At 39.1% G+C, this 22,175-nt stretch overlaps 1 protein-coding gene across 1 annotated transcript in view; it reads right to left on the bottom strand.

The window, feature by feature from the left end:
* Window positions 1-1,589: 1,589 nt before the first annotated feature.
* The window catches only part of LOC139698129 (LIM domain only protein 3-like), a 235,827-nt gene continuing 215,241 nt past the window's right edge, over window positions 1,590-22,175 (bottom strand). Inside the window, exons 2-5 of the mRNA XM_071597053.1 lie at window positions 3,360-3,453; window positions 2,341-2,478; window positions 1,757-1,882; window positions 1,590-1,602 (exon numbers count right to left, since the gene is read on the bottom strand). Of these exons, the coding sequence (XP_071453154.1) occupies window positions 1,590-1,602; window positions 1,757-1,882; window positions 2,341-2,478; window positions 3,360-3,448 (366 nt within the window). The 5' untranslated portion in view covers window positions 3,449-3,453. The remainder of the gene's footprint in view (window positions 1,603-1,756; window positions 1,883-2,340; window positions 2,479-3,359; window positions 3,454-22,175) is intronic.

Here is a 22,175-nt window from a genome sequence, read left to right as displayed (position 1 = left end):
AGATTGAAAGGATAAGGGATTTGCTATTGGGATGAAATCTGAAGGAAGTCAAAAGGAAAAGGAAGAAAGGAATGTTTCTTTTTTTTGGAGAGTTTAGAAAAAACTCATATATGCATATATTATATACTTCTATATATGTATATTTACGTATGCGGACAAGTTATTATAAGTTATTATCAAGTATTTACCCAAGGATTCGCAGACATATAGACACGCATATGCTGCTATTTATTATTGCAACTATTAAAAGGGAAGAAGTTTATTAGAACTGCAAAAAGTACTTAGAGACGATTGTTTGCCTTTCTTTGCGCTAATACTTATTTCAATCGTACACCGTGAGCTGGTTTCTTTCTTTTCAGACCAAGATATTACGGTCATTTTATTCAATTTTTCCTCTATAAAATTTCCACTTTTTTATAAATAAATATATATATACATATGTATACATATATATATATACATATATATATATATATACATATATATATATACATATATATATATATATATGTATTCATCTATATGTTTATATATATATATATATATATATATATATATATATATATATATACACACACACGAACCTATGGCTGGAAAAATAGAAGAAAAGGAAATTGTTGGAGGAAAAGAGGTGTTGACGCGGAGGAACCGGACGCCACTCTTTTCGAGATGTTGTCGATATTAAAAACTGAGGAATGGGAGATATTTCAATATGCTGGAGGTCAAGAAGAAGGTGAGGCTGAAGATTCGATTGTAACTGTGTTTTGGGAATTTTATTTTGCTTCAAAGGGGGAGAGGAGGCGATCTCGGGAGCAATTTGACGCGGCCATTCACGAGATCTGAATACAAAAATGCAGAATTTCGACTTCGGAGCGCGAACAAAATCGAGTACGTGCATTTCTGAGCGGGCTTATTAAATTTAATCTTGATTTTGAATATTCACGTAAAACGGGAATCTATGGAGAATTTTCTGATTGAAATGCATTGCGTTTCTTCGTAAAATATAGGTCACAAATACGTTATCTTTCCGGTGCTTACTTTGTGATAGTTGTAAACGAAATGCTTGCTGTATATTCCATACGATATACTTTTTCTATCTATTCTCGACGGCCCTTGCGTAAATGTATGTAGATAAATATAGATTTTTTTCCTCTTGATGACGGCCCATAAGCATTTAAAACGTAAAACACCCGGAGTCACCTTCAGGTTTATACTAGAGGATGACTCAAGAAGTGGAAACCGAGGTCATGCCAATAAAAGTTTGGTGGAAATTGCAGGTATTTTATCTTTTCTTTTACAGTACGAAAAGTTTCCAAAAGTTAAGTCTGCGATTGAACGATAAATTGAAATATCTAAAAATAGAGCACTATAAGCAGTTTTCTTGATATCTTACGGATATTTCATTAAATAATGCCAGTGGAAGTAGAGACATTTTTCCATTGGGAACAAATAGACATGCATGCAAAACCCAGATCATTTTTAGTCGAGACAATCTACGAAATAATGATTCGTTGTCAGTTCGGTTTGATAAATTATAAATCATTATACATTAGAATTGAATTTTAGTAAAATAAATAGTATAAATACACTTAATTATCTATTCTGTGCAGTAGAAAAATATCATTAATTTTTTGAAAAAAATTATTACTATATTCCATATATAAGAAGAAGTAATGCGACGGAAAATCAGAGTTTTATCAATATAAAGGGCAAATTTATTAAAAACACTTCAAAATTCAAAGATAGTCTAGCTTGCCTGTGGTTGCAATGCTGACATGCGAAGCATTCTAGGTGATATACGTTGTTCCGTGCTCTCATGACCATCTCGAACGCCGGAATCACCTTCGAACACGCGGCACAGTAGCCAGTGTTCCCAAACAACCTGCAATAACATATATTCAAGGTGATGTTTTTACATTTTAAATGCATTTAGCATATTTTAGCTCGCTCCTTAAGGTAATTTTCAAGTCATTAGAAACATTATTCATACGTTAAACAGTAATTTTGACACCTACACACTACAAGGAACCGTGAGCACACAGTAGAAAGCAGAGAAAAAAACTTCAACTTTGTTGCTCACGAGAAAACTAGATTACTCTTTTACTCATTTCAGAGAGTTACGTTGTTTCAAAAGGCTGACAGTTGACATAGGAATGAGTAGCAGCCAAGATTAAATTCGGGCGAACCACATTCATGGATCTTTACCAGAGGAAAATGATTTCTGTAGTGTTTCAATACATAAATATTGTCCTTGTATTAAGGCATTCCCAAGCTTAAACTTTATGGAACAGGAATACACTAACTGGAAAGTGCTGGGAAAATACTGGTTGGGCCACAAACCTAAGATAGTCTCTTTTGCAGAGGATGAGGTTAGCCTTAGTGTATAACGTGGATCCGACCTCGCCGAGGCGGCAGTCACAGCAACCGCACTTAAGGCAGTCCTCGTGCCAAAGCATATCCAGCGCCTTCAGCATGAACCTGTAATGTTAAATAAGAGAGAGCATAGTCATTGACCGACCGATCATTTGAAAAAAATCTATAAACTTTCATTCTGTATTCACTCCCATTACTATTGCGTCTTGTTAAAATCGGTCTCTGGACCACAAAATTTAGATTTGCATTTGGAAACACGAAAAATACGTAAATCCGCTTTTCATATAGCGACTCTGACGCTCGATTTCTTTTATTCTCAACAATAGCGGAGTAAAATCAATAATAAATCTAATAATTCAATCACCTGTTATGAATTGATAATTAACTATGTTTCCGATTTTCGTGTCTTAACTTACTAATGGAATAAATTATGTTCCAACGAAAACCAAGATAAGGTCATTGAGGACCATTTAGTTTAAAACTATCTAATGAGACATGGGCCATATGTTAAACCGGAATTCGATGCAACATGTTTCATAAATGTGATAATATTTATCTTGATAAATTGGAGGTTCACTCCATGCGAGACAAAAATACGAGTATAAAAACACAATTGAATTCAAGTCAATCTGTTTCATCAATTTTATTGAAATGTTTTAACTTCATAATAGATTATATTGCCATGATAAGGCATTCAATGGAATATTTTAATAGCAAAAAAATGCACCATAGCCAAGAAAAGCAACGATAAAATACTGATAACGGAAAAATTAATATACTACAGTGAAGGCCACGCTTTCAGTCCAAAGTATTGTTTTAATTCCTTCAAAATAATAAATAGTCTAATCGCTGTTTAACACTTTTCCCAAACGGATGATTAAGAGTTGACAGACTTCAACTACCATATAAGACCTTCCAGTCATGCCAAACACATCACGTCACCAGTCCCATTCTGCAAAACTTAAAAACAAAGCAAAAGTATTTACCTGTCCGTTATCTTCTTCCCGCAACCTGCACACTCCTGGTGGCCAGAAGGCGAAGTTCCGTTCTTTTGTTTGTTAACATCCATCGTCATGCTTCCTGTAAATAAAAAAAATGAAATCATCTTAGGGTGAAAAATAGATGCATCGCGGCAATTATCTTAAATTATCAATGTCCCCAGGAGCTATATGTGAAACATTTTTCAAGAAAAAATTTATTTTATTTATTTTCCTAGAAATAATTGTAGGAATTACTTAGGGTGCAATAATCTACGACCATTAAAGGGAAAGAGGGTAAGACGGTGATATCAACAAATAAGTTTGCGAAAACAGTCATTTTATAAACTTCCTTTAAAAAAATATAAAGCCTGGATGAAACTTACTTTTACGTGTAAGTAAAAATGTAGATATATTCCTCTTTTTCACCTACCTACCTAATATTTAATAGCCTATAAAGCGATAAGGGTATTTTTCCTGGAAAATTCGAGGAAAAATTCCACATGAATTTCTTGTAAAATATTTTATTGCTCAATTTAATATCTTGGATTTTATTAAAGAATTATATAGGGTTTCCAAAGAATAGCGAATTTGGAATATCATCGCCGTAAAATGACATTTAAAAACCCCGAGGTATGATTACTGTGAATAAATTAAGTTTTGCAAGCAAAAATTCCTTCAGTAAATATTTAATTAAAATATATTTTCATTTTGAATATTCTGTATTAGCTCGTTGCATTTAATATAAATATTATGTGATACTTTCCACATGACCTTTCCAACGATTTCCAACACATTTAGCATGACGCTGGAATCTTGGAATATTTAAAATAATGATTTGAGAATTATTTTTGCATTATAAATTTCATAGTAAATGAGTTATTCCTTGAGTTTCCAATTGATGAAATTGTATTATTAATCCAATCAATGATTTCAAGTGAAATACTTGTTGATTTATCACTCCGTGATATAATAATAGGTTTAAACTCATGAGGAATTTCCTAAAATCATAAATAAAGCCCGCTCAACAAGGGAGAATTGTAGGTTAGAGATAAATGAACAAATAGAATGGTTTTTTAAACGGCATGAAGGCAAGCAGAAAGTACGAAGAACTTACTAAGAAAAAAATAATGTAACACAAAGAAAAATACATTCTTGTGACGTGTAAAAGTTAATAGGCGATAGGGGGAAACCAAAACCTATGTTTTCAAGGAGTAATAACATTAGTTTAAGAAGTAGTTCGTAAATAGATAAATGATAGCTTTAAAAAAATAGGTAATGGAAACAAAAAATATGCATACAGTTACGAGTATTCACTTGAATAACCTCGTAGTAACTAAAATCAAATGAAGATCATGTAAGCGCGTAAATATTATTTGTAAATGTGTTTATACATGCAAATATAAACTAGGAATACACTTAAAAGAGATTAATAAACGTTAAGGTAGACATTAAATGCTTCCTTATCTCATCCAATATGAAAATGAAACACTTCCCCAGGAAGAATTCCATAAAAAGCTCAGAATTGTTACAATTTATGATACCGATCGCAAAATACTAGTAGATCAAGCAAATTCAAAACGATGGGAACATTTTACGTTTTCTTCGAGGAAATGGCCGTTTCGTTTCGACCATTCACACAGAATCGTCATGCAAAATCCGCAATACCCCGAAAAGACCCCTCAACACAAGCCCCAGAAAACTCGACCATGTCCTCGGATTTCGATGGTCGAGATGCAAAAAAAAGAAAAGAATGACCGTCGCATTTCTCCCTCCAGTTCATGATATTTCCTCGGAATCGAAGGTATTAAAGTGCGTTCACTTATATCCATCCGGATGGACACTCCAAACTACAATATTCCAACAACACAGTGCCAACCACGGCCAGGGTCTCCCCTCCCCTTCTCAAAGCACGGAGACTCACAAATCCTCTCCGGAGGCCGTAAAAAAAAAATAATGAAGAAATCTCCTGCCAAACCGGCACAAAATCCACGGCCAACAAGAGGCAACTACGGACACCGTCCCACCGCCTCCTCAAGAGCCCAAACTCGTTACGACGATAAGAGTGAAATATTGGAGAGGGAAGGGAGTGGTGTAGCAAAGCCTCCCCTGACTTCTCGGACAAGCAAAACCTTCCCCCCTCCCATCATCTCCACCCCGTAGCACATCCCCTTCCCGCCCCGGCCTCCCTTATACCTGCTACGCTTCGCCCACCCGTAAGCTGGCACGAGAGAGAGAGAGAGAGAGAAGACTCCTGCTCCTTCATCCCCCTCCCTCGCGTACCGCTGACCCAACCCCACTGTCTCCCTCCCCCTCCCAAAGAACCCCCCTTTCAGCCCCACGCCCAACCCCTCTCACGCGCCGGTCAATATCCAATTCTTTCCCATCCCTTATTTTATTGAGATTGCTTCTCCGGGATCCCTCCCAACCCCTCCCCCCCCCCAACACTCAGCTTACTCCAGCCCCTCATCCCTTGCGCCGAAACCCTCCCTCTTCTCCCCTCGAATACCCCTACGGTCCCCCCACACTTCTCCCGAACCACTCCTCACTCACCCGACCCCTCGCCGGGTCCTCCCGCTCCAACCCCCTCCCTCTCTCCTCCTTCGTCCTTCTCTGGAGAAAATTGCATTTCTCACCCCTTTTTTCTTATTCAAGTATTTCTTCCGCGCCGGAATGATGCATTGCTCTTTATTTCCGTCCTCCACCCAAGACCAGCGTGGCTTTAATTTCTTTTATTTTCTATCTCTACCTCTCTCTTTATTCGTTCCGAACTGTTAAATTTTCGTTTCGGTGCAGCTGTTACTGGGAGCGCTACGGGGGTTTTCGCGGTATCGGAATGGAATCGCAGTGAAGAGAATCCCAGCAGGGGAAAATGAGGACGCGTTGATTACCACAGTGATCCGGGTAATGAATTATTTTGAGTTAATGGTCCGGACTTGGAGGATTGATATAATGTACAGGGAGGAGTAGTAATCTTCAAGCAGATCCAATAAACCTCACCCATCTTCCCCTTGCGGAACACTCCATGAGATGAACTTTAATAACCCATGCCTTGCTATATTACCCCAAAGGTTAGGTAATTCAGTCACCAATCGCCATGAAACTAATATATAATGCGCTCTACACGAATATACACATTATGTGCCTACTTTGCAGAAGCGTCAATCGTTTTAGTGTGATTACACAGTAGCATCCTTGGCAGAACTTTCCTGTGAGGAGAATTTAAGTCATAAAAATAATAAACACAGCTCGGGGTTTTATACCAAAATCAATGGCTAAAAAGAGCGTGCGTTTGAAATGGCATATTTAGATAACTTGTAAATGTACACGGACGTAACTATGCTCAATCCTACAGCGGCACATGGTGAACAGGATCTGTGGCTTAAGACCGTGGCAATTATGGTCTCAAGATAGTTACCGAAGCGAGGGATTTACTCGAAACGCCTAGCAAAACAATCCTCAGAGGACCACGATGCACTTTCCGGGAGTAAAGGAATGACTAAATGCGCACGCCGAATGAAATTATATGAAGAACTCGCGGCGCATTCCTAACGGAACACATTTGCAGCTGCAGCGACGTCTCGGAATGGAAGCTGAAGCAAGGGAATAAGTCAGGAGTGGTCGAGGAGGAGGAGGAAATTTGGGAGGGGCAACGTTGTAGGAGGGGGGAGGGAGGGTGAAGGAGGAGAGATGGAGGGAGGAAGGCAGAGGCATCTGGGGAAGCATCTCGAAATTGAAAACAAGTGAAGGATCGGAGGCGCATGGATGAGTTGTTTCTTTTTATTGCCTCCTGCAGATGCGTCGCCCAGGTTTCATTTCTATATTTTATGCCCCGCATCGGACCTGCATAACCACAGTTGTTAAATTGCGACGGGAATATCCTGCGATACCGCAAGCCCAGTATATTCAGCTGCCACATCGAATTACAGATGAAGTTTACCTGAGTTAGGTTCCAGTCACTAGTAGCCAATTCCTAAGTTTGGAATTTCTTTCGGGCCATTAATGGAATTATTACTCTTCCCAAGTGCTCATTTCCCCCGGCTAAAGAAGTCTGCAAAGCGAGATTTAGCAATTCCGATATGTATTTTTCCTAGGCTTAAATTGCCATTACCTTTAATAACTTAAAAATAAAAATTTCATCAGTGATCTAAGAAAACGTATTGAATATTCTCACTAGTGTACCTGTGAAAGTGATGAGAAAGAGCCAGGCAAGTATGTAGACTTATCAACCACTTAAAAGGTTTAGAACTTAGACCAACATCATTATTAATCAGCATTGAAATAGAAAATCTTCAAAGAGCGTACCGTTTGTTCAAAACCATGACAAGTAAATATAGATTGTTTAATTTCGAAAAAGAACAAGGTCTTTAGAGGTGAAATAGGTTTTACTGGTGGAGTAAAAGTAGCAAAAACATTCAGGAATAAATAAAATCAAATGATAGTATGGAATGAATATTAAGGTTTACTTGTTTTAAACATTCGACAGTGACTGGCAGGCTAAAGATAACCTCCTTATAATGAAATTATCAGATAGTATAGATATCTGAAGATAAATAGCGTAAAGATCTCGGCTAAGCTTGTAACTAACACTGTCTATTGAAGACAACATATTTAGCCCGTGTGTGAAGCTAGGAACCATGGATAATTTTTGTTACACTCGAATTGTTTCAACAAATTTGTCAACCCAACTGTTTGAGTACAAATCTTCCCGCCTTTACACAGAGCTACGATTTTTGAGACTGAGTACCTGAAATGACAAATATTTGCCGGAGAATACATATATCACCCTTACGTGTTATCATTCCGAAGATTCACTTGTAGCAGCTCTCCAAACTATACTTTTCCCTGCAAAATATCTCTATTCACTCATAGCTTTTTGCACTTTGGATATTTTTCATAAGCCCAGTCTTCTGATTCATCTCCTGATTCTTAGATTTTATCTTTGATTCTTACCCCCTATACGTCCTTCACTCATTTTCTTCAGTAGTCCATCGTGTATCAGGATATGCACAAGTTATTTGTTTGTACCCTCTTCTTTATGTAAGCATCCTACGTAGGCTTCCCTCTTAACCCACTCTTTTAAGTACTTTTTCATTTGTGACGCTCTATATCCATTTGTTAAACACATAAAATACATGCTGAAATAACCACGACTAAAATCATATGAGTTGAAGTAAAGCGCTTCGAGGAACCAAGTGGAGGTGAGGAAATGGACTCGTATTCCCTCTTGGCTTCCCCCTTCCATTGCCACAAATGAAGCGGTCTCCGCGAATAAGTGGCGAAGATTACGTGTTGACCTTTCGCATGGGAGGTAGGGTGTTGATGGGCCTCGAGGATATCCTGGGGCAAGAAGGGAGGGAGGGAGAGGTTTAATGGAAAGGGTAGGGGAGCACTGCTTTCTCTTCCCTCCCCGCTGCCGCCCTCTCTCGTCCGCTCAAGAGATCAGAGTTTAACCCCGAACCTTCACTCCCTCCACCCTGCCCCCGACACTACCGGAAGAGATTCTCCCACGGTGCGCGAGAATGAGGCTCTCCGCACTTCAACCCATTCGCCGATCCGACCATCTCACCCGACCTCACACGCAAGTGGACCGCCTCCTCCGCCCTTATCTGCCGCATCCGAGGACAGATCTCGACGTCCTCCACCTTCCTCGGCGGAGCATCCTACAAAGACGGGCGAGAATCGAGATTGCAATGGAAAGAAAGCGTGCGCTCGTATTCTTTCTAATTCGTGCCCCTTCCTCGGTCGCCTCCTCCTCCTCTCCAGCCTGGGAATTAACGTGTCTTTCGATCCTAGGAAAGAGACTTACCTACATCACTCAATCGCTATACCATTTGGGACCGAAAAAATGACTAAAAACACGTCCGTGATGTCGCCATTCAGGACTCCAGTTTTGGAATTTCTTTCTACGCTGTGCCTGCATAACTGTCGAAGTACTTATGGCTTTGATTTAATCACCCATTATTAATATATTTGTGTGTGCTTTGTGTGTAAAAATCATTCGCGTTGACCGGGATCCCGGTCAACGCGAATGATTTTTAAATTCTCAAATGGTTGCATTGAAGTGCATATTACCGGATGACTCCGTTAAAAGTTAGTGTTGCGACATCTCCCGCAGTTTCTTTGGAATTTGTTAAAGATATGGAACAATTTTTTTCCTTCTTGTTGAGCATGTCGATCTCAAAAATTTAACCTACACTGTAAAATTAAAAATAATATTACTTATGTTTATGGTTTCCTTAACATTATGGCCACTTATAATTCAGAAATTAGGAAGATTCTGGCGATAACTAAAATCTACTTTCGGAAATCTTGCACACTAAATGATTATGCACAGTTTGCAATTTTACTGTCTTACGGAAGGTAATTATTTAGTCCTTACATCTCAGTAACGCTAACATTCAGTCTGATATAGCAAACTGAGGAAGTCTCCAGTGCTGGGCAAATTTTGAAACTCTGATACAAGGTGCAGCATCGTTTATTTTTAATCTGAAAATCGTGAAAAACTTACGTCGGATGCCACCTCCTTTTATACGATCTAATAAATTTTAGAAACTAAAACAAATCATTATTCCAGTCTGTTATCATAATTATTTTGAAGTACACAAACAAAAATAGTGAATATTAGCTCACTTCATTCCAAGAATTTACGACAATCCAGCTAATAGTTATTGAACTTATCTATTAAAGTGCTGTTTTCATTAAATATTCATTTTTGATCACACACCCCAGTAATGGCTACTGGGAAGTATACTCTTCACTCATAGTTTTTCAGTGTTGCATATACGTAAGGTAAATAAGTTTTGCGGAGATAAATTCTAAACCTTCGTTGAAGAGAAGGGCATTTAGTCTTTGGGCTCGCAAAAGGTGAGTGGGAAAGAAAGGGAGAGAGAGAGTCTGTGGACTGTCGTCCAGATTGAACCAAATATTTTCGGGTGGCTCTCAACGACCCCCCGTGCCGAGAATAAGAGCCTATCCATCACAAAACCTCCCCAGAGGGTCACGAAGAGACGGCCGTCCCAACTCTATCGGTGCACTTTGAACAGACTATCCTGCACTCACGAAAACTTGAGGGCGGGCAGATCCAAAAAAAAACAAATGGAAGAGAGGAAAATATGTAAGCATATCTATATCTCTATATTTTTGTAACCTCTAACCATAGAGCACGGAGGGTCCTTTTTCTGGAATAGGAAAAGGCTAACGACGAGTGGTAGCGAGCGGAGAAGGTGGGGGAGGAGCGAAAAGAGTTGAAAGGTCGGATTGAATAGTGTGTGAGCAGGAGTGAACGCGAGCGAGGTATCCGAGGAAAGCCTCGAAGGTCCCCCCTCTCCATTCTGCCTTTGGTCTCTCCTTCTCAGCCCGTCCCCTCGGTGCCGTCCGTCTCTCCCTCTTACTCCGGACCATCTCTTCCCCCATCTCCCCACACCCATTCCTTCTTCGGAGGAGGAGGAAAAAAAACTCACCCACTCTATGCACTACCACCACACTCGATCCACTCCCGACCCATCAAGCAACCCACTTAACGGACCACTTTGGTGACGCGGGAAAACCACCCCCGCCGTCGCCTCCCTAACCCACTCCTTCCCTAGCCCCCGACCCCTCCTCGAACACCGCAGCCCTTCCCCGCCCCTCCCCCCCCTCGACCTCATCCCCTACACGACACACGGGAATCCGCAAATGCATGCCTCTTTTAACTCCTTCCGTATGTGTATACCTACCAACGATTCGCTCTTTCCGTACATCATTCATACTCGCGTCAATCTTACCGAGGTCGCAAAACCTAAAGATGTCGAAAGGAAAATATTTTCCTACTCCGACGAATGTTCCCGTCGCTTCGTTTCAAACGACTTTTCGATGAAGAAGAGTTTTCGAGCCGCATTAGTTGTCAAATACATTGTTTTCAAACAAACCGCTTGGAATTTCACTTGGATCTAAAATGCACAAAGTATCCGCCACCTTTTAGCTTGTGGAAAGGTGAGAAAACGAAGGATCTTATTATATGAATTGCTAGACAGCGCTGGTGCGCTACCCGAAAACATTTTTAGAGTTACTCAAATTTTTTCTTCCCTGCTTGACTGTACATATAACTATTTTATTAGATTATTATTGTTTTTCCCACTTCATCTTGTCGTTTATATCACCGTAATCGGTGTTAACTGTGATGCTGAAGGAAGTGTTGTTTATTTATAATTTCCTTCTACAATTGCCAGTTTTTTCTCCTAAGGTTCCCAAAACTGCATTTATTTAAATTTTATGGTACATCCTTCGTTATCAATGAACTGTCTTACCTACGTTCAACAAAAGTAAGACAACAGAGGAAGAATTTAAATTTTGTTCACAAGTAATTTCCGTGGCTGGTGATTGTGAAGTAAATTACTCTTGTGATATTAATAGCGGTCTATGGACAAAAAGAATACCCCTGACTTAATTAAATGAAGGATACAATGTATCTTTCCACTGTCTTTTATTCACGTACAACCAGTTTCAACACTCAAGCGTCATCTTCAGGTACCTGATGTGGAACAGTGGAAAGATTCATTGTATTCTTCATTTAATTAAAATGAATTTCCACAAAGTTGAGCCGGCAAAAATCGAACACCTGACTTAGTTTATGGCAAACGTAAAAAAATGATCATTCTCGTATACAATCGATTTACATAGCATAGAATCGAAGTTTCATAGCAATTATTGATACTTCAGAAAATCTCTCATCAACTCATTCTCAAGTGAGCTTTAATACTTAACCCTTAGTAATAATCGCACATGTTTGTTTGTTTTTATTGCTCCTTTGTTTAAAATAACAATCGATCGGAGATGCTAATTTAACAGTGGTTTCTTCCGGATTTCATTCATTAAATCTATCACACGCGATATAACCAAGGACTGCGACTATGCGTGAACCTACCTACCTATTCAGACATATAACAAAAATATTACATCCCATCTTCATAGGTGCACGTATCTTCAACACACTTTGAAAGAGTTCACAAAATAGTAGCGCCACTATCGATTGGACGGATGGGCAAAAGTTTCAAACAGCCCTGGGTTTTCTGTTATCCATGTACGAACGAGAAAGTGAAATTTTGGTGGGTGGCGAAAACACAGATCCGTCTTCTTATTCCATTTGAAAGGCGCTAAGTGCCTCTCGCGCGAGAAGGTGCAAGTGCGGATTCAGGCAGCTCGCTCCAGACCTCTCTGAAAATCCGTCCTCCACCATCCCATCCGTCCTCTCTCGCCTCTCTCCCTCTCTCTCTCCTCCCCCCTCACTTCGAGTGCTTCCCATACCCATCCTCCTTCCACTTAAACCACCCCCGCGCCAAAGCCACCCCCTCCCTTTCCCTTTTAACAGTCCTCACGCTATTCCCAGCCACGTCCCAATATCCCATTCCTCCCCATTTCCCACTTCTCTCACCCCTCCTCCCCCTTCACCACACTTTGCTCAACTCTCCCTCCCTCTCTCACCCTCTCTCTCTCTCTCGCTTCCATATCGCCGGAGGAGAAAAGAAATCTAGCTTTTAGTGCGATCGATACGAAACCTTTTAAGGAGAGTTTATACAGGATTATCGATCCAGGGTGCGATAAAATGTCCGATTTTGCATGTCCTCCACGCGAGAGGGAAAGTATTCCAAAAAAAATGAGAGGAATTGGGGGGTAGGGGGTGGGGTTCAGGGTAACGCACAGGAAGGGTTCCTTAGTCTTTCCTTGCCTATCTCTCACTAGGCATTCAATTCAAAAGGTCGACTTTCTTTCGGACGGCGATCGTAAACGTACGCCCCGCGGTGAATGGGATTTATTAGAGCCAAATGGATATTCTTAATGGCGTTCCTCACGACGCCGAGGGAGAATGTGTGCCCCTAGCCGGGCAATAAAAATATTTTTACGCTCGAGTAAACCCTAAAAATTGTTATCTTTATCACACAACGGCATGCGCAATTAACTCGGCCGGGTTCTGAAAATTTTGTGGGACACGTGCGGAAAAAAAATATATGTATATAAATTTATCCGGCACAAAAAAAATCTCCGGCGTCATCATGCAGTTGAGCCACGAATTTAACTTATTTCGATGATTCCCGTGTAGGAGAGAAAAAAATATATAAACACAATACCCCGTGATATTGTTTCGGGGGAAACAATAACGCGACCACCGGCTACGTACCTAAATCACTCTGACCCGAATTTCCTTCATTCACATGAGCTAAGTAGAACTTGCGCCCGCGGTCCATTTCGGAGTGATACGGTCCGGGACTAGTACCTATTTTCATTAGCGGGAAAAACACCGTGGTCGGAAAGTAAAGTTATAACACCATGATTTTCCAACAAATATCTAAGGAAAACCGATATCTGATGATGGGTAACCGATTGGAGAAATCTTGGGCATTAGCCCCCCGCATCATGCAATTAAATTCCTCTACCCGGGTACGCAGCATTTTGATGCTGGGCGAAGGTGGGGAATCACAAGGGCGACTTGGCGACGTGGGGATTTTCCAGGAGACGCGTCCCTTGGAGGACCTTCATAACGAATTTTGATGCCGCCACACCTAACGAATTAAATGGAAACTCATCCGGCCTCTCCAATTATAGATATTTCATCCCCTTTCGGTATTTTATTGACACTTATTAATTTTGAAACCCGACGGGTGATATATAGATTGAACACGCTCCGGTGTTATGGCAGGAATTTTGTTCAATTTTATTACCCGTGCCACTTTCCCGTCAAACTTATAAGGATGGAATTTTGTTTCATCAACCATGTACCGAGAATTCTCTCCCTGAGTGAGGATTATTTGTGGAATATTGATATTCCGAATTTGAAATAAGCTGTTCCTTTTGAAGATGACGAAAACACAAGACAAATCTACGGCGCACGTAAGTAAAGGTAACTTAGCCACCATGCGATCGGCGATTACTGTTTTTAAATTGCATTTCGATACGTTTTCACCCCAGATAGTTGTAGTGACGTCAATAGTAGACTGTAGAGGTTAAAACCGCAATCTTACTTAAGACAGCTATTTCCAAGCATCTCACTAAAATATGGGTTTTAAATTGATGGCATGGTAACGAAGTAATATGGAAATCCGGCATTTTTCCCGGAACAGGAAAATTATTTCAGTACTCTAATATGATTTTTGATTGTTCAATTGATATTCAGAAGAAAAGTAGGAAGTCGGGAGTGATTCGGTTTCATTTCAATGCATGTAAAACCACAGCTTTTGCTCCATTTCAATTTAGAAAGGAATACACAGTATGTATTAATTTACATTCTAAATACGTTTCCATAATTTTAACAGCCAATGGCACTCAGTGCTTGGATAAAAAGACAGGAAATACAAAATATTTTCCGAGAAGGAAATAGATACGACTATCTTCCGTGTACTTGTTTTCAGAAGCTCCATATTTGTTGAACCGGAGTGACAACATTACATTACGAGCGCAACTACACCTATTAGAAAATATATTATTTTATTTTCAATATATTAAGTGCTGCAAGCTAGAAAACAATTCTCATTCAATCCATCGTGGAGGTAAAAATTACAATAGCAGGGATATTTTCAGTGTGCATCATTAATTTTAATTCGCTTTCATTATTTTTCCACTCCTACATAACAGAAAATAATAGCCACAATAATCCAGGCTGTTCGAAAATAATTTATGATGTATAATATAATAATTACATATAATATATAATTATATATAATATATTATTATTTATATGATAATAATATAAAATATATAATTATATATAATATATTATTTATAATGCTCGTGTAATTATTATGGGGTATGTTAGAAAACAGCTTACCGACCACTGACATGGTTGACCTAAATATTTTGAACACATTAGCGACTGATATTCCGTTCGAGTAGCATGTTCGACCGGCTGAAAGATAAGTGAGGTGTCTGTTGTAGTTGCGTTGGCAAGCGGTCCTACGCCTCAGTCAGAACAAATAAGAAGGAGAATATGCGGGTTGACCTTCAAGAAGCCAGATTTCATTGAAAAGTTGTAATAAAGTTTCATTAAAAGGCAAAATAGAGGTATTACTTTGGTTTAGTTGGGCAACATTGGAATAAACGGCAAGTATTTGGTATCCAGAGGACAGTACGTCAATTCAGGAATGAAAACAGCCCAGGAAAATTCCACCAGAGTTTTTTTTCATACTTATAGAAAAGGAGTGACGGGTAAGCTGGAGGATTAGTTTGGGAATTCCTTGATTCACGGAGAGAGACGGCAAGACTTTAAGAAAGTTACAGGACTCTCAGTGTAATGATAAAATTTTATGATTTTGTGACAAAACTAATATTGCGGCAACAAATTATATTGGTTGAGTCGACCATCGAGATAAAATAAAAGAGGTAGACACCCACCATTAGGTTCAACTTTCTGTTCTTCCCTTGCACGATACAAAGTAATAACAAAATTAAAATCAAGCTACGAAATACATTTACTGAAATAAAAAAATTTAATAATTCAGTCAAATATTGCATGCATGAGTTTATGTGCATATTTATATGAATCAATATACATCTAAACACGACTATTTGCACGATCTGACAGTTGTGCATGCCTGGCTTGTCCCCTATTACGTCCACCCTTCCACCACACGCCCATGTGGTGGATTGCGGGACATTGAATAGATCCAATTATTTTTTACATATTTTTTGAAAGGGATGCAATTTTGGACACGATCTATTTACTACAATATATTTTATATATGCGAACATAGTTTCGTCTCCGCGACTGGGATGCGTATGGTATAAAAGTAATTGTCAAACGAGAGGGGAAAATGAGCAATTTCTATAAATTGGAATACAACAAAAATATTTTTTTAAATCACCACTCCGAATGGTAGTAATGTTTGGAACGACGCTTTGAAAAACTCCTCGTGATTGCTTCGAGGTTATAATAGAGCCGTAAAATGGTAAGGTTTAACTTCAGAGAAAGCAGGAATGCATTCTCGTCACCGAATCTCGACTTTACTTTGGACTGGAGACATACGCTGGTGGACACTCCATATATATATATATATATATATATATATATATATATATATATATATATATATATATATATATATATATATGTGTGTGTGTGTGTACGTATACGCACGCAGTTATCTTCGTTGTGTCGACCTGAGTGGCCGACGGGAACCAAAGCCATCGCCGGGGACACGACAGAGTATAATGATAGCGAGGAGGTTGTTGTCTGTGGAGGATGAAGGAAAGAGAGAGGAGCACATAACGGAGATGAGGTGACCAATTGAACGGTGGGCCGCCGGGAGGGAATCGGGAGGCGGCCGAAGGGATGGATTGGATACCGGGCTCGGAGTGGGGGACTACGATGGGTGAGTGTTTTGTGGAACAGGGGTGTGAGAGGAGAACGGGGATGGATCGACGGGAGAGAAGGGAAATTTCCGGGGCGAGGTAGAGGAAGGGAACGAGTGTGTGTGGGGAGGAAGGAAGGGATCGGGGACGGGTGATGGGAAGTCAGCGGAGGGGAACATCATCCGGGAGCGAAATTAAGCGAAAAGAGGCGCCGCGCGCCGTAATTAAACACATGCCTCGAATTCCAGAAATCTGGATTATCAAACCGATAGCATTTCCCTGGGATGCGAATCCACACGCCCACACGGCTCTAATTTCCTCCCCACCCCACGCTCTCTCCCCCTCCTCCATTTCCTTTCACCCACTTTCCCAAAAGCGAACAACACCCGACCTCTCCCCACGCCCCACTCCCTCCCTTGCCCAGATGCCTAACCCACACATCCCATCTCTCCTAATATCTCGATTCCGGCCTATCCAATTCCCTGGATATGTGTGCTTGAATTTAAGCTTTTCGACGCCCTCGGAGAAGTAAGGGAAGGATACCTATATCTCTCTTTTGTGCATACTATATAACATGATTATTTAACTAGTCAGCAAGTTTTTTTACTTTAAATATCATGCATAGATATCATTAATACCTATTATATAATTATTGAATAAATAAACTTATTATTCTTTCTTTTTAAAAAATGTATGTATAATACAGGCGACATCATACCTGACATCATGAGGTATGATGTCGCCTGATGATTTCATTCCTAATGATGTGGCCTATGCATCGAAACAGGTATCACGAGTACTATGCGCAGACCCCGCCAACCTAGAGGGCTTGGTTGTATGTAATTGTCTTCTATCTGATGTGTAAGGGTTGGGTGGAAAAAGGATCTATAAGTTATAATTTCGCCAAATTAATTCGTTAAATAAATAAATAAATAATAAAGTTTTGGCCTGAAATAATCCCAAGTTTATTAGTTAAAATATTATGAATTTTTGGATAGTAGAACCTCAAACCACCAAATTCAATAATATAATTAAGAACGGCATTTATATCGAAATAATGGAACAATGTTGGCACAGGGCAGTTTGAAAAAACTTCTATGAGAACCAAAATGGTAGAATAAAATGCTAAAAATTAAATACCAGACATTATATCGCTGTGCATATGCATATATGCATCCAAACATGCGCAAGCATGTATAATATACTCAGACAAGCTTACTTTACATTTATTTTGATTGAAACACGCGAGATATTTGCATTATAATTTTCAATAATAAAATTAAGGAGCAATATACCGTGGAATTTTGATGAGTATAGATTACCCGCGACCTGCGATGTTAGCGAGGATTGAACTCATTCCTCGTCACCTAATAAAAATGTCATGTCACGACTAACTCAAGTTTCAAGTTAATTTCTATTTTGAAAAAAAATTAATCATTTTACTCCCTATTATATAATTAATTCAAAAACTAATCCCAGAAAAATATAATTTAGCCATTTGGTATTCGCGATGAATTTCCACATTAAAATAAAATTCAGTATATTTTAAAATATCCATTCGGTAAATATATATGGTTTCGAATTAATCGCTCATTTAATAAAAAATTCGATTGCTTTGAAGTGGAAATTAGATGGCACTGAATGGACACCTGAAGCGCTGTGAGTTTTATTTTTTATATTAGCAAGAATGAACTCACGGCATTCATAGCAGTTTATTCCAATAAATTATTTTGGAGACTAGTTTTTGAATGGGTAATTGATGCAAGGGATGCTGAAGGTTGTGATAGTGGGAGAATGTTAGGAAAGCGAGATATTGGAAGGAAGAGGATAAGCATTTTGGGCGTGATGAGGGGAGGCAAAAGGCAGGTGAGTTTTGAATAAAAGGTATTGTAGTGAAGAGTGCCAGGTTTTTGATAGGCAAGACTGTAATGTAGCGGTGGTTAGTCAGCGAGTCATCAAAACTATACCTCAGCCAGTAGATTACCATTAAGAATAATTATTGCTGTCACTCACCCAAGCTTATAAAATACTCGATCCTCATAAAATCCAATGAAAAATGAAAAACTGTTTTACGCGGAATAAATTCTTCAATAATTTACGTTGAATAATGTTCCTTCTTCGACGGCCCTTATGTTATGCACACCGCTTATTTGTACGAATGTTATGCATTTTGTGGTCCGCCTCTCTGAGGCATGTCGCTCCACCGGGATATTTTAAAATCGTAGTCAATGTTGACGAATGGGTTGCATTTCGGGAATCATCGAACCCGCCACGCCTGGCGCCATTGCTTGTTTTGCAATACGAAAACGGGAGGGCGTGGGAGTCAGAAGGAGGATGGATGCTCAATTGGCAATTCAGAGCCAGGTCTCTGTTTGCTTGGAGAGAAAGAGATGGAGGGAAAACTGTTTCGAATAGGTTTCGGGAATTCTCTTTTATTTTCATTCTCTCTCTCTCGCACTCTCGATTCCCTTTGCCCCCCCACCCCTTCCCGCAAAGCGCACATTTTTGGAAAGGGTGACGTAGGAAGGGCATCATGGAGGAAGGGAATAGAGAGGAGAATCCATTAAAATCACCCGAATACCTGAGAATTCCTCCCTTGTATTTCTATGAATACGAAATTTTTTGAGGGCGCCAATGACGTGCCAAGTTTTAAACGTTCTTCCCTCCGTAAAAATAATGATACTCTTGGGAAGTTTTAGGTTTCCTTTCGATGTCCTCGCACCGTTCCGAAACTTCACGGAATCACGATCAAGGAACGTATTGACGGAAACGAAATCGAAGCTCCCACCTTGGGAAGGGTATTTGCTTAGACGGTCTGCACTCGGGGCATCGAATTAACAGGGAATAATCACATAAAGTGAAATCTAAATACTAATCTGAATCAACGTCGATCTTTTAAAACTATGGTGTTTATTCATTTCAATGCAAATATTCTACCCATTAAAGTATATCCTTGGACGGTCTCTAATGACCATTTACTTAAGTGTGTCCAAAGTACTTTCTATTGTTTCCCAATATTATGATTTCCTCATTTCAGAACGATTAAGACACCTCATTATACCGAATAACTCGTATAAGATAAGGGAGATAGACTGAGCAGCAATATCTTTAGCGACACTTTCTTTCCTTTCTACGCTTCGCATTCACCACAAAAACAAAGCTAAAGAATGAAAAAACTTGTCCAATGAACCAAGCTGGAAACCACTAACCACAAACACTTATTCATTTAGTTACTGAAGGCTGGTGGGCCTGAAAACCGCTAACCGCCTCCTATGGGGATTGCATGATACGCTATATGTGTAGATTTCTTCGTAACTTTTGCCTGCCTTCACACTGTATAAAAAGAAAAAATGTAAAAATTCTCTTCCTTCCTCTACCCCGCTTACTCTTCTATCACGAGCGTCAAAATCCGACTGTCTTTGGATATTTCTTCAACCACTTTCTCTGGCTTTTTCGAATTTACCCTAGAAACTCGGTCTCTTCATCCAACCTAAGCATTTAAAACTTCAGCGTTTTTTCTCCTCTCTGTCTAAACTAATTCCTCAATTTTCCGCCACACCCACATCTAAGGAAACTCTAATCTAAGCTTATTATCTTGCCAAAAATACCATATTTTTGATTCATAAACTGGTACGCTCAATTTTAAATTCTTCAATTATTTATTCATGTATTTTCACTTAGCGTACAAGTCATCAATTCGCTTTTTCTTGTTAATGCTTATTTCTCTTGTGCAATTATTCTCTTTTGTATTCTCGCTACGACCTATGCATATTGTCCTCTAAAACACCGCACAAATACGTAAAACACTCGATTTGCGTTCCGGGGAATGAAGGAGAGAGAAGGAATGAAGCAATTACATTTCCCATGAATCGGACATGAAAATATAAAATCCACTTCGGTGGAAACAAAATCATTAAACTTTTTTAAAATACGAGATCACAAATTCATTAGTGATGTCTCACTCGCATTAGACAAATTGGAGATCATCCTTTGAAGCCTTTATCTACAAACAGCACCATAACAAAAGCATGCAAAACGATAAATACCTTTCGTTTGGTGAATTCATTCGACATCAACGATGACGAATGCCTTCTGATGGGCTCTCCCATTAAACTCGTGATACCGAAAATATTTGATCACCTATTCCATCCCGATTTCGCAGCAGATATTTTTTTTTATTCACTCGCTCTCTCTTCCATTTTGACAGAATATCGAAACTCATCCCTCAAAAAATAACCCTTGCAAAACTTGGGAATTAACCAATTGCTATTATACGTGCCGCTCTTATACCTGTTGCTTTTTCATCGGTTTCAAGCACATAATTTAATTAATAGTTTAATTGCCTATTTCACCTGATTCCCCTCGTGGGTACAACCCCTTTCCGAGACCCCCCTCGATAAAAAAAAGTAATGCAAGAAAAATGCCTAAAAACGTGGTTCCATAAAGGGTTGGCGAAAAACGCAATTAGCTGAAAACGACTCCAATAAATGCCTTTTCACAGGATTCAAACGAGGGCGCAAACAAATTATCCACCGAAATTGGACTTTAGAGCAAAAAAGGAGAGGAATGCACTCTCTCGGTTTGATCAAATTCCTTTTGCGGGAGAAGAATTGTTTTGCTCAAAAAATATTTCTCTCCTGCATGTAATTGGATAACATCGAATCATTTTTCGTGGTTGAGAGGGAGGCATTTAGCTAAAATTCATTCTGACGCAAATTCAACGTTTATACCCTTTTACGATAGGATTAACAACGTCAGATATTTATTCATTCCGAAAAAAAATAATTACTTTCTCAAACACATTTTCTACGCGCGCAACAAATCATTTCTGTCTCAATAAACAAATTGCAAGTTACATCAACCTAATTTAATTTGCATAATCCCGATAGCCGACCATATATTTTCTCGCTCTATGCGTACATGAAATTACTTTCCGAACGTATTTGCAAATTATGGAGGCGATGCGGCAAAATCAAAAGTCGCACAATTCAAGTTTTACCAAAAGAATGTGTGAATTTACTTGTGACGACACTTGAATTATTAGAACATTGATAGTTGGGTATGTAACAAATCAAATCACAAATTAAAGGCAAACTCCTATAGCCGTAATAAGTTAGCACCACTCATCCCGCAAAGAAAACTGAATTAAATATGTACCAAATGAAATTAATAACTATAATACCATCCAACGGTACCAATCAGCATATCTAACTTATCTTTATCATTCAAATATAATCTCAGCTGTATAATCCTACAGTCATGTGGTTAAGAAAGTAAGATTTTTCAGGGATTTTTGCTGCGAATCTTAAATTCAAAATAAACTAAAAAGTGTATTTTCCAAGAGATTTTACTCTGTATTCTTCAATGCTCTCTGTAACTCGCCTCATCTCCCACTAACTAATGTTCCTCACTAAGAAGTGGTATCCAATCACATCAAGTGAATGTGCATTATGAGAGACAGCTGATAATGAGATCGATTCCATTCTGCTACTCGTATCATGTAAA

Source organism: Hetaerina americana, unplaced genomic scaffold, assembly GCF_022747635.1.
Source record: "Hetaerina americana unplaced genomic scaffold, ioHetAmer1.1.p SCAF_8, whole genome shotgun sequence".
Taxonomy (NCBI): Eukaryota; Metazoa; Arthropoda; class Insecta; order Odonata; family Calopterygidae; genus Hetaerina; species Hetaerina americana.
This window is presented reverse-complemented; position numbering and strand designations above follow the sequence as displayed.